Source organism: Larus michahellis, chromosome 2 (genome assembly GCF_964199755.1).
Source record: "Larus michahellis chromosome 2, bLarMic1.1, whole genome shotgun sequence".
NCBI lineage: Eukaryota > Metazoa > Chordata > Aves > Charadriiformes > Laridae > Larus > Larus michahellis.
In genome coordinates this window covers 153,722,686-153,735,832 of record NC_133897.1, presented here as the reverse complement: position 1 = coordinate 153,735,832, position 13,147 = coordinate 153,722,686, and the positions used below count along the sequence as shown (strand labels likewise).

Here is a 13,147-nt window from a genome sequence, read left to right as displayed (position 1 = left end):
GTTGTCCTAGTACTCGGAGGTAAGGGTGTTTTTAGCTACGTTCTCAGCAGGTATCCTCTAGTGCCTCAGTACGTAACCAGCTTGTGTCACCAGCTATGAGTTCTATGGATTTGGGACATAATTTACTCTTAAAAAGGCATGTGCATAGTATTATGTATGTGGTTCCCTTTTCACTTTATACCCGCCTGTTCCAGTTAGAGTTTCCCCAGTCTATAAGCTGTAGGACGGTGGGAATGCATCGTAAAAGGAAGAAGGAATCTCAGATGATGTGGAGAAGCAGTAACTGAAGGATACGATTTTTATTTGAAAGAAACTCTCACGAATAGTAGTGGGTTTCAGTTGAGGAGAAGGATGGAGTTTAGCTTTTTGGGTCGCTGGTCTTCAGCCAAGTAGGACTGGGTAAAGCTTAGATCTGAGCCAACAAACTAGCTTCTGATCAAAGGGCTCAATAGCGAGCAGTAAGTATCCTTCTTTTACTGCACTACCCTGTAAACACCGTTAAGGATGAATACTGTCTCCATGGGCACCAACCTGAAAACTTCCAAAACTTTAACTTGGAAGCTATACCTTGAGTTGAACATTCCTGCAAAATACTGAATCCATTGCTAAAAATGGTTACAATAAAAGTTGTTTAACAGACTGCATTTGTCTGGCCAAGGCAGTAGATCGCATAACTGGAACTGGACGCACCCAGCCGAGCTGCTTCCATGTTGCCTATGGTATGGAATGTGGAGCTGGCTGGACTGGACGCCGCACTCCCTCTCAACAGCTAAGATCAAGTGATGTCTGCTGAACTTCCAGGCGTGGTTTGATAGACCAGTTAGTGAGATGGAGTTCTGAAGAATATTTAACTGTCCCCACAGAGGGATAGTTAAATATTTGTGAAAACGCTAGCGGAAACTTGAAACTTTGAACACATCTCCTGGAACATTGTTCGGAGTTGCATATCACAAAAGTATCAGACTCTGTTTGACCTGCATCTGTAATATCAGTAAAATCACGCAAGGCATTGTTTTTTCATAACTATGAGGTTCCCTGCAAAGACCAAAACACTTCAATAGGGTATTCGCAAGGTCGCAAAGATGCTAGAGGAGGAGATGCCATGTAAAGTATCATCAAATAAATATATGAACAAAAATAACCAGGAACTTAAAAATTTGCAAACTGTGCCATTAGTGCAGAAATGCTGGTCAAGTGACTTGGAATGAATTTTAAATTTTAAATGTTGGGTTTTTTTTTTTTTTGTTTGTGTTTTTTTTGTTTTTTTTTTTAATAAATTGACTCTTTCATGAATGTTTTTTGTATTTCAGTAATCACCTAGGGAAGAGTCTGCAGCTGCTGATGGACAGAGTGGATGAGATGAGCCAAGACATTGTCAAATACAATACCTACCTGAGGAACGTGAGCAAACAGCAGCAGCAGAAACACCAGGTTGGTAACATGCAAAACCTGAATGAGAGTATTTCTTTTCCGCACAATAAGGTTTGCATGATGTTATCTGAGAGAGATGAATTTGGATTTAAGCAAGATAAAATTCTTACACAAACATATCCATTAAGTAGCTTTATAAAACATACTAGGCAGTGGGGAATTATCAAATGAATTCACTTCTGCTGACGTGTAGATTGATCTTTCTTTGCTATTTTGCATTGTTGATAGGGATTTATGATAAACCAAAATCATTGATAAATACGCTGTGGACACAGGGATTAGAGGTTTAATAAATGAAATGAAAGAGCTGAAACTAAAGTGAATTGTTCCAAAACAAACCGTGTTTTAATACGTGTAGTCATATGTCTGGAAATAAAGAAATGTAGTCCATATTTAAAAGACAGCAGATTGTTCTCTGATCAGAAATGACGTTTTAGTCATGTTTTGTATCAGTAGATAGTAATACTGATCGTGTGGTGCTGACTTTTAATTCCTGATGCCAAAGGGCCTCTTTCAAATCCAAAATAGCCTGATTAGAGAATAGTGAGTATGGAGACTGGCTCTAGGTGGCCCTGCTTGAGCAGAGGGGTTGGACAAGGTGGCCTTCAGAGGTCCCTTCCAGCCTCAACCGTTGTGAGATTTGGAGGCGGTATTACTTTATTTGCTGTTGCTGCGTTTGATAAAGCAGTACTGTGTCTCATTGTAGAAGAATGCTGGTAAAATGGAAAAAAGCACTATGAGAATGATTTAAAAGCCGGCAAAGCAGATCTTGGTGAACGCAATTAACTTCTCGTGATAAATTAAGTTAACGAGTGACTTGCTTACTCAAGAAGTACCTGTATGAAAAATAAATTTGAACTCTTTAATCCAGCAGACAGAGATATGACAAGATTCAGTATCGGCCACCTGAAAATGGGCCAGGCCACTTTAAAGATAAAATATTACAGGTGTTGCTACACAAAGTAGCTAATTATTAAAAAGAGCACCTGTGGTTCATGTGAAATGCTTCATCACTGACTATTTTAAAGTCAAAAATCAGCTTTTTTCACTTAAGTGTAGCTTGAACAGGGAACACCGTAGGGAAGCAGCACATGATCGGTGGTCTCTCCTGGCTTTGTGATTCCTGAGGCCATAGAAGCTTCACGCATGTTATCTTCAGAAAATTTATTTTCCTTTGCTGCCTAATTTGAATAGAAAGATGGCATCCACTTCAAAGGCTCTTGTTAATAACAAGGGGATCTATTTATTTTGAAAACCAGAGCAGAGTAGGTTCCATGGTGTCTCACTTCATTTCTTTACTAACTATAGCTGCTTTAGTAGTGGCTCATTGCGGCATAGTTAGTGGTCTTAACTTCATTTTTAAAATGGAGCAATTGTGATTAAGAGCAAGCCGTTTCAATAGAGAATAATAGGCAGACTGCTGAGAAGTGAATGGGGTAACGCAAAGAAAGAAGAAACTACATGCAATTCACATACAAATATGGGCATTTAAGATTTTATTTTTAACATTGTCCAAAAACATGTATTTGTCACTACTACTGGAAAAAAAAATTACTTCATTTGAGTATGCCACCAAGTATGAACTGTTTTCAGACTCTTATGCACAGATACATTTAAGTAAGTGAGGGAAAACACCCCGTACTCTTTGGCCTGTTTATTTCAAAGATTTTTCTTGTGTCGAATATGAGGGCTTCGATAGACAAACCTTACAGCTAATTCCTGGCTGTGACATACAGTACGAAATCTCACGTACGTGTTTTTCAGTGTATGTACTTCCGCAAGAACAAATATTTATCTAATAGATGAAGAAATGGCCTGCCTTAATCTAGTATATCCTCTGGTAACCCACAAAGAAAGGGCGTCAAAATGGCAGAATATCTAAATAACTGGAATGGAAAAAAGCACCATTATGCTTTGTTTCAGCCACCACTTAGTTCTCAGTTTAGGGTTAATATTTTTTGTCTTAAAATACCTTATTTAATCAAGTTCTTTTCTCCTTTCACATTAATATTGTTTTGACCTTTAACTTGCTTAAAACTGATTATTTCTGGTTTGTATAACTATTTGAGGTAAAGGCGTCTCATACCCACATATTCTGACCTTATTTTCCTTTTTCGTGTGGTGAAATGGAGGCCTTTATCTACCATTCTGTATTCTTTCCATCAGACACAGTATTTACGAAAAAACTTTTAAAATTAACCCCACCGTGTCAGTACCACATAATTTTCCAGTGCCTCGCTTATTTAAGGTGCCAACTTGTGGGGGAAATGCTTATTACCAATGAATTGAAATAAACTATGCGTGATTTGAAATAATCTGAATTACATTAAATAAGTATAATTTTTAAAACCATATTTGCTGGTTGGGTAAAGAGCATCTAAAGCGAAGAGCTTTTCACTGCTTTGGAAGTCCTGGTGCATTCGGTTTCTGTTGCTTTATTTTCAGTACCAGCAGAGACGTCAGCAAGAAAACATACAGCGTCAAAGCCGAGGAGAAGCCCCTCTTCCTGAGGAGGACATCAATAAACTTTTTAAGCCACCACAGCCACCTCCAAGAATGGAGTCACTCCTTATTGCAGGTAACATTCTAGCAGCCTCTTCCACTCAGCTTTTCATATATGAATGTTAGGCTGGGAAAAAGTGAAGCTGTTACCTTAGAAAGCGTCTTAATTTTTCGTTACCATTATGGTGTGATGTCTTGGCATTGGTAGTATTCCAAAAACTGTCCTTCATTTAGTCGAAGGTGATGGTTTCAGCCTGTGATCTACAGCCCTGGTGTCTGAAGTATTTTAATAATAAATAAAAAAAGTAGCTAAGAAAAACAGCCTTATTGTTAGTAGGCAGTCCTTGCCTCTGGTAGAAAGTAAGCTTCCACACGTAAAAGAATTTTAAACCATCTAGGTAAGTAACAGAGGCATGTTACCCATGCAGATATGAACTTAGGTAGATTTTTGAAAGCAAGTCATTGTGTTTAACCAGAATGGCCATATAAAGTTTTAAACTTGATGTGTGGAGACTTTATCCCTTTAGTTCTTATTTTGCCATGGTACCTATCTCCTGCTTGACCATCTCTGCCTCCTGGGTTGATGGGAAAGGGCAGGAGCAGCAACCGGAGCCTCTTCCTGCCTCCATTCGCAGCGGGTGAAATGGGATTTTAAAGGAGAGCTGGAGAAATACCCCACGGAGCCAGCCTTCTGCGCGAATGGGCGTAGCGACTGCTGCAGGCAATAAGCTGCTCCCTGCACTCGTGTCCCAGCTCTTCCCTCAACTGATTTTTAGTCAATGGAAGGGTAAAAATATCTGGGATCTCACAATGGCAACAGAGGGCAGAAAACCTTAGATGTCCGTTTAAGTGATCTAGATCTGGAAAACGTCATGAGAGAGCAAATTGATTAACCATAGCAGGCATTGGGATCAGTTAGCTATCGCCTTGTTTTGTATTGAGAGAAAATTAAACCAAAGTCCTGGTAGTTTAGTGTATAGAAAAGAGTGCTTTGACATTAAAGGGGGGAAAAAAAAAAAAAATGAATTTGAAGTACCACTCTTAAATTTTGGAGTGACCAAGAGATTATTATTTTAATATTAATAATTTCACACTGCTAATAAGTTCTCCTTTTAGAAGAAATAGAGTTCTTGATTTATTGCTCCTTCCAGAGTCTTTCAAAAAAACTGTTGTTTTGACAGTTTTTACCAGTTCATGAATCCTAGCAGCATTAGCGTATTTAAACATTCAGCTTTAGCATAGCTTAAAAATGCAACAGAAGCGTGTGTGTGTGTGTGTACACGTGTGTTTTATGAAAGTGATAGTTTAGGATGAATCATCTCCTATAAGAGGAGGAATTGAAAACTGTTGTACTTAAAGGAAAAAACAGTTTTCAGCCAAAGCACTCTCTTTGTTTGTTCTTTTACCATAGTCAGGGGAAGAATTGAAAGCATCCACTTCAACTTAGATGAAGTAAAGTTTGTGGATAAAGAATAAAACTTAGCTCTTTTGTCTCGGAGGCATTTAAAAACTTTTCAAATAGAGCATTAAACTGAGAGTTTATTGGCCTTCTAAACAGTCTTAATTTTGATTAAACTGGCTTCATGTTTTGCTATTCCTAGCTAACAAGGGAAATAACTTGAGCAGTACGTGTATAAAAATGTTTTGATGGGCACATTTGATTTGTAAAGCACTGACAAGTCTTCATACCCTGATGATTTTTGAAATAGCTAATAAAGTGAAATATTAGGTAGAAAAAAAGGCTAGCAAAATGTGAAACAGGAGTACCACAATTTTCAATCTGCTACTGAAAAATATTTGTTACAAATATTTCAATAGAGACAGCAGATGCGTAAGAACAGAACTGAAATTCAGTCTTGAAGTATTTTTAGAGCAACTAAATTGAACAATTAATGTGATTAAGCTTCCAATAAAGCAGCAAGAATTGTTTATTCTTTTTATTGTCATATGTCTTTTCAGAAATAGTATACGTAATAGAATTGTAGGAAAATTAAGGGGGTTTTGAGCATACCAGTTTACCTATTCTGCTAATTTAGTTTCTTCTTCTTCCGAAACCTATTTGGGAATACTGGAAATGTAAAATTCCTAAGTGGAGAGTAGTTGAGCTGTTTTGGTTACTTTTCTGTGTAAATCCGGAATGATTGGTGCACATTTGGCTTTTTAAAAATGATGTTCTAGGATGTCTCTTTCTGAATTTCGAAACTGACAATGGTTTACTCTTCTTTCCTATTGACAGGTCAAATTAATACCTACTGCCAGAATATTAAGGAGTTCAATGCACAGAACCTGGGAAAGCTTTTTATGGCTCAGGCTCTCCAAGATTACAACAACTGAAGAAATTTTGCCGTAGCCCTCAACAGGAAAAGTTATTTACAGTTTTAGGCTGTTCATGATCCTCTTGAAAATTCAGTATATTGGGAAAAGTCATGTAAAACAGTCACCTTGGTTTGTGTAGAATTCTCCTGTAAGAAAAATAAAGGCAAATTTTAATGATATTTTAGTATTTCCTTATTTGTTGGCCGTGTTGGGCTGGAATTTTCTGTGGTCACTCAGGTTTTCTAAATGTTTGGCAGTTATTCGTGTTTAGTCATAGCAAATAATACAGATTTTATTTAACTTGGAATCTGAAATAAAAGCGAATTATTACAAATGTTCAGTACAGCTGGCTTCACAGAAGAAATTTAAGATTTCCCAGTTTTGGTTGAGAACTTACAACCATAATGTGCTAGTCACTTGGAGCAGTTCCTCCTTTTTATTTTAATCTGTTCGGACAGTCTGGTGCCACGGACCTTCCGTATCAGAAATATCCTTCTGAGGAAGAAAAAATGGAAAAAGTCACAAGAGCTGAGGAAAAAGATGAGGTGATGGAACTAGATCAAAGGGGAATGAGAATGGTAAGGAATAGTTAATCTTGCAGAAGAAGGACATGACGTTGCATTTGGAACATGCAGAAGTAGTGTTATGTGCTAAACTGTGCTCCTGTGTTCTGTCGCCACCACCAACTGGATTGAAATCCAGTGACGCTACTGAAGTCTTCACGGCAGAAGCCGTGGAAGTTAGCTAACCTGGAGCAGCTGGTGTGGTGTAAAGGGACACCAGACCCACTCGGCATTAACTTTGCCATCTAGATGTGCCTCTGTTCCCCAACTCAAGCTACTTCACTTTTTAACAAGAATGCTAATTTAAACATTTAGTATGTGGCAACTCACAGGTGTCACTGTTATCGATTTCTTTTTTTTTTTTTTCTTGAGTTCGTTCTTGCACGTCATTGTGTGATGAATTCCTAGAGTCTAAAATGGCTGAAGGAGTGTGGTTTGGTCTTTTAAAATAAAAAAAACATCCTCTAAGTATGGACCTAGCATGGAATATTTCAGCCTCTAAGGTGAATATTTTTGGAAAGTCCTAAGTATGTAAAAGCTGGGGGTTAGACTAAGAACTTTTCCACTCTAAACGGTAGTGATTGCAGGATTTATGTAAATATGGATGCAAATTTCGTTCAGCCCTCACATATTTGGCAAATTGTCAGTCTGACCTTTTGTTTTGGAAACTTTGGGAACCTTTGTGTTAGCTTTCCTACGTTTAACTTCCCTGAAATCAAAGATTAGTTAAGTACCCCGCTGCAGTGCCACATGATTGAGGTTCATTTCCTGGACAAATAATATTCAGACCTGTTAATTTTCTAGTTTTCTGAATGACCAAAATAACCACCAGGGAACAGAAGTAGGAGCAGATAATTAGACTAAGATGAGACATTTGAGATAGAAGAAATGATGATCTGGGTAACTGGGAACAGAAGACTGACTCTGTAGTGACTATGTGTAGAAGGAAGCAGCAGGAACATCGTACATAGGTCTGCAGAGGAGGGGCTGGCAAAATAAATACCCGGAATAGGTTAAAAACGAGCTGTGGGGTTTGAATTAGTTCTTTAAGATTGAGGATGTAAATGTGAGAAAGAGGGCAGTAATATTCCACAGTGCTAGAGTTTAACAAGAACAGCAAATTGTGTATAGCTAAATCCAATGTGCAAAATGTCAGTTAAAGCCTATGAAGAAGTATGGAAGACTTCAGTAAAGATTTGTGGCTTCTAAAGGTATGGGTTTGAGTCAAACAGGGAAATGAGATACAAAAGTAGGTGAGGTGTAAGTAGACTTTGGCAATGATTTTGACTATTTTGTTCTGAATCACACTTTGGTCTTCGATTGCAAAAATCCCTAGAGGAAACCTCCCGGGCGAGGGAGGTGGGGTCAGTTGGAGCTGTTGATCTACAACTGAGAATCAACAGCTGTGGAGATTCGGAATTAACAGGGATGGGGCTGTGTCTCTGTGCTGGATTCAGTGTGAGCTTTCTCTACTGTCTCTACATTCCTGGAACTTCACTTTTACATGTTCTCTTCCTAATGTGAGGGAGCTGGCAGCTCATTCACCGTAAGACATGTCCTTTCCATTTCTAATTATCATAGCACTACCTATTTTTTCTCCTTCTTTGGCTGTGAAAGGCTTTTCTGTATACTAACAAAAATGTAGTCTTTAAAAATCGCCTCTAAAGAAGTTAGAACTTCTTTTTGGTCAGCCAGCCTGTTGTCATTGCAGAGGCAAGCAAGGCCTCTGCCCCGTGTTTCCTTCTCCATCACGTGTCCACAGGTAACACACATGCACACGGGAGACAAAATGTGGGCATGTGAGGGAAAACCTTTCCTGCAGCCATTAGTTATACACATAGTCCACATCTAGCCATCGTCTCTTCTGTCATGCTTTCCATGCAGGTCTCTGTTGAGATAACTGTTTTGTAATTGTTTTTCATTTGTGCAGAACTATAATCAGAATCATAGAATGTGTTGGGTTGGAAGGGACCTTTAGAGGTCATCTAGTCCAACCCCCTTGCAGTAAGCAGGGACATCGTCAACTAGATCAGGTTGCTCAGAGCCTCGTCCACCCTGGCCTTGAATGTCTCCAGGGATGGGTTCTCCACCACCTCTCTGGGCAACCTGTGCCAGTGTCTCACCACCCTCATTGTAAAGAACTTCTTCCTAATGTCTAATCTAAACCTATCCTGCTCTAGTTTAAAGCCATTGCCCCTCTTCCTATCGCTACATGCCCTTGCAAACAGCCCCTCCCCAGTACCATTCAGGCACTGGAAGGCTGCTATAAGGTCTCCTTGGAGCCTTCTCTTCTCCAGGCTGAACAACCCCAACTCTCTCAGCCTGTCCTCACAGCAGAGGTGCTCCAGCCCTTGGATCATCTTCGTGGCCCTCCTCTGGACCCGCTTCAACAGGTCCATGTCCTTCTTGTGCTGAGGGCTCCAGAGCTGGACACAGTACTCCAGGTGGGGTCTCTCGAGAGCAGAGTAGAGGGGGAGCATCACCTCTCTGGATCTGCTGGCCACGGTTCTTTTGATGCAGCCCAGGATGCAGGATCCTTCTAAGAGAAAAAGTTACTAATTGGCATGAGTCTTACAGGCAAGTCTTCTAAGCTAGATGTTAGACAAGTCTTTCAAAAGTGAGGTTTGAAAGGAGGGAAAAGGGGGCGATTATTTTAGTTTTGATGCTGAAGTGGTCAATACTTGGGATCTTCACCAGCGTAGCTCCAGTTTTGCTGTGACATTTACTGCCTCTGTTCCCCTGCCACTTGTAAAATGCTCTAATAATTTGAGCCGATGTGGGATGTGAAGTGCCATCTCCCTTAATTTTAGCCCTAGCTTGGTCATACTGCCCTGGCTGCCTGCTTACGGGAGGGTGGGATCCTCTGTCCCAGCTCCCTTTTCATCTGCAGCCAAAACATAAGGGCTTTGCTGGTGTAAGCTGGGGTGGATGCAACTTGTTGTTGCATAGATAGAAAGTTAGTGCTGCTGTAGTTCGAGGTAATGCTGTCGCTGAGGGGTCGCAGTAATGGGTGGTGCCTGCTCCTACTCGATCCCAACGCAAAGTGGAGGAGATTCATCTCTGAGCCTTTCTGACAGCCTGAAGCGTGTCTGGTTAGACTGACAGCCCTGAGGTTATCTTCAGGACAGGCAATAGGAAAGGGTGCTAAACTTTGGATCACCTACTTGGTTATCTAAGAAAATATGTATAATTCCTCAGATACGGTTAACTGTCGTTATCAGAGACTAATCCTTTATATTAATATTAAAGGAAAATTAAACCAAGTAGGAGGGAGTTTTTCTGTAATCCAAACATACTTGGCGTGCCCTTATGTTGACATCAAGATATGTACCGGTGTTCCTGTCTCCTTTTGGAGTTTTCAAAGTTGGCCCGAACTCCGTCTGAACTATGAGCATTCTGCCGCTGCCTGCCCTCATGGAGGAAACCTGTTCTTCTACGTTATTTATTCTACCCCAGTTATTCTACGTAAGGTTATCGTGTCCTCTTTCTTCTCAGCTCCACGTGCTGTTCTCCCAAATACTCTACACTTTTTAGAACCTGCGTTTCTATTCGTCTGAGCCCTGCCAGCGTCTGGACTTCTGTGCAGAGCTGAACAGCACGAGGACAAGGTTCTGCCAGGTGAGAAAGGGTAGCGTCTGCGCAGATGTAAACGACAGCAGAGTACAGACCAGAGAAGGTCCGGGTGAGGTGTCAGATGGCCTTTTTGGTGCTAACAAAGCCGTTGGATGGGATTGGCCATGGCAACCAATGACACTTGTAAAGAACATCTGACATCTTTGTGTTTATGCTCTTTATGCTTTGCAAATTCCTGAGCGCGGAGTCATTCGTTACTCTTCGTGTTGGTCAGTCTTGCCTGATTTTTTCCCTTCTGATAAACGTCTGGTGTGACAAATCACTGGTGGCAATCTGAGACATCTTTAAGAAGCAGGCACTATTTAATGGTTCTCACTTGGTAGGCAAAGGACTCCTGGTGCTCCGTTAAGAAGTCGTTAGGAGCTGGTGATGCAAATAATATCACCAGCCGAAATATGTGCAATGTGTGCAGTAAGAGGAATCGAATTGCTCTCTGTAGAACTGCTTCTCATCTAATTTGCCAGCCCTGGGGTGAAAGATCTCTCCCTCGTGATTTTCCATGCCTGTGCATTTTCTTCCCCGGGATTTTATACTTCCTTTTAATTTTCTTCAGATTTTGCCCACAGCTTGTTGATTTTTAAGCAAAAGGAGTGTGCTGCTCTAAATCCAGCGCCTTCTGTCATTTTGCGCTTTACTTTCCCATTAATTCTTCGGGAAAGCTTTGTCTGCGGTTGGGAAGACGCTTTACTTTTTGCGAGCTGAACATCATTCCCATGGTGGAAGCTTTGGTTGCTCCGGTGTCGCGTGCGGCCCCCAGTTCAACTTGTTCATGCCCTTGGTCTTCAGCGGCCGGGGACTGAACGCCGGGGCGTGGAATGCTGCTCCTTGGGACTAATCCAGAGGCAGCGATTCAGAAGCTTCTCCTACCAACTTTACAACTGGGAAGAGGTTTACACCAAGTTGGGCCTGCGTTTTATGTTTTGATCTTTTAATTGCCAGAGCAGGTTGCTGGTGACACGGCCCATCGTGTGCCGAGCGGCGGCGCGTTGCACAGAGCTGTTGAGGATGTCTCTAAAAACAACAGCTTTGGCGAAAGGCTCCGTAGCGAGAGAAGAGTTAATGTCTTATTTCAATTAAAACAAACATTTATATGGGAGGAAAAATGGCCAGATCCATTTTACAATGATATTAAAAGGCATTAGGGTGTCAGTAAAATAAGCAAGGAAGGGTAGCAATGCATTTAGCCAGCAGAAACACAGCTAAAGACTTCAAAAGCTTTATAAGATGAAAAGAATGCGTGCAACGAGGGTTTCCATTCTAGTTGAAATGATCAGTTTATTAATCTGTCACCATTACTGAGGGTGGCGTTCCTCAAATATCGTACAGTACATCAAACTTTGGATCTTTTTTTTTTTCTTCTTGATTTGAGCAATACACATTTAGTCTTATACACAAAAATGTTTCCTGTTTTCAGCGTTCAGTGTGTGATTTAATCTTTTATATCCCCGTAAAACATATCCAATGGGTTAGAAAGTTGAAAGCTGATTAAAAGATTCAGGGGTCTCGTCCCACGTGCGATGTTTGCTTGCTCGTGTATCCTGACGTTTTTTAAAGAAGTCACTGAAGGATTTAAAGCAGGTTTGGTCTGTCACAGAATTGGTTTTCTTTTTTTTTTTCTTCCCAAATATTTCACTTGGCTTCTTTAACATTAGTGATTTAATTATTAGCTTGCAGAATGCATCTAAGGCAGGAAAACATATAACTGGAATGCACCAGTGGTAAATAGGCTTGCCTGTTTCAAACTGTGGTGGCAAATACGCCTGAAAGCGAAGTCTAATAACGACCAATTTATATATTTTAGGAGAAGTAGTAAACAGTAGGATGATCAAGGCTAGTCTGTCTTACAGAAGATTGTAACACTTGAGCAATTTCTGCTTTGGACTAAATATGTGACTTACACACTGATTTTTTTTATTTTATTTTTTTTTTTTTAAGCTTACCTTAAGCAAAAAGAGTGGTCATATTAATTGCTTTAACATTTAACATAACACAGTAGTCAAGCAAATACGTTGTTACTAGCTATGGAAAAACTAGTTCCAAAAGGATTAGCAATTACGAGCTTCAACGATGTTAACAACTTGTTTACACGGACTACAAGGTCAAATTCAATTTAATAATTTTTAACGTGACTCCTGAAGTCATGTTGTAAGACTGTCTATTAGGAGGAGAAAAAACTTGTTTCAATTCATAGAAGAGCACTTTCCAGTGTTATGTATGTGAGCCCAAACAGTCATGGACTTGGTTTCTTGTGGCTTTTTGGTCTTTTTAGTTCAACCACAAATAGCTGTTCACAATAACTCCGGCACACAACTGCCACATTATATCTTCAGCTCCTTCCAGGAGTTTCTTCCTCTCCCTCTTTGGAGCGTGTGCTGGTCTGTGCTCAGCCTGGGCTTCCTGGCTCCCGGTGGGCCATGCCATGGACTCTCCATGGCTGCCTGCTCCAGCCCCACATGTGGGGCAGGTCTGCTCTCAGCGGCTCAGCCCACCCATCCGTTGTCTCGTTGAACTTGGCCGATGAGTTTAGAAGTTATCGGAGTGGAGTGTAAGCAACAGCATAACTACACAAGCCCTGTTTCCTTAGAAAAGCACAACATAACCCTTTACTTACGCTGATATCAACAGCTGTGCACCTCACGGGGGCTGTGCGAAGAGGGAGCTGTAGGTTCGCGTGGACCACCAGCATCCGTCCAAGGGGGGAC

At 40.7% G+C, this 13,147-nt stretch overlaps 1 protein-coding gene across 1 annotated transcript in view; it reads left to right on the top strand.

Moving 5' to 3' along the window:
* The window catches only part of EIF3H (eukaryotic translation initiation factor 3 subunit H), an 89,791-nt gene extending 83,363 nt beyond the window's left edge, over window positions 1–6,428 (top strand). The window contains exons 6-8 of the mRNA XM_074577711.1: window positions 1,311–1,431; window positions 3,877–4,009; window positions 6,170–6,428. Coding sequence (XP_074433812.1) covers window positions 1,311–1,431; window positions 3,877–4,009; window positions 6,170–6,267 — 352 coding nt within the window. The 3' untranslated portion in view covers window positions 6,268–6,428. The remainder of the gene's footprint in view (window positions 1–1,310; window positions 1,432–3,876; window positions 4,010–6,169) is intronic.
* Window positions 6,429–13,147: the final 6,719 nt, after the last annotated feature.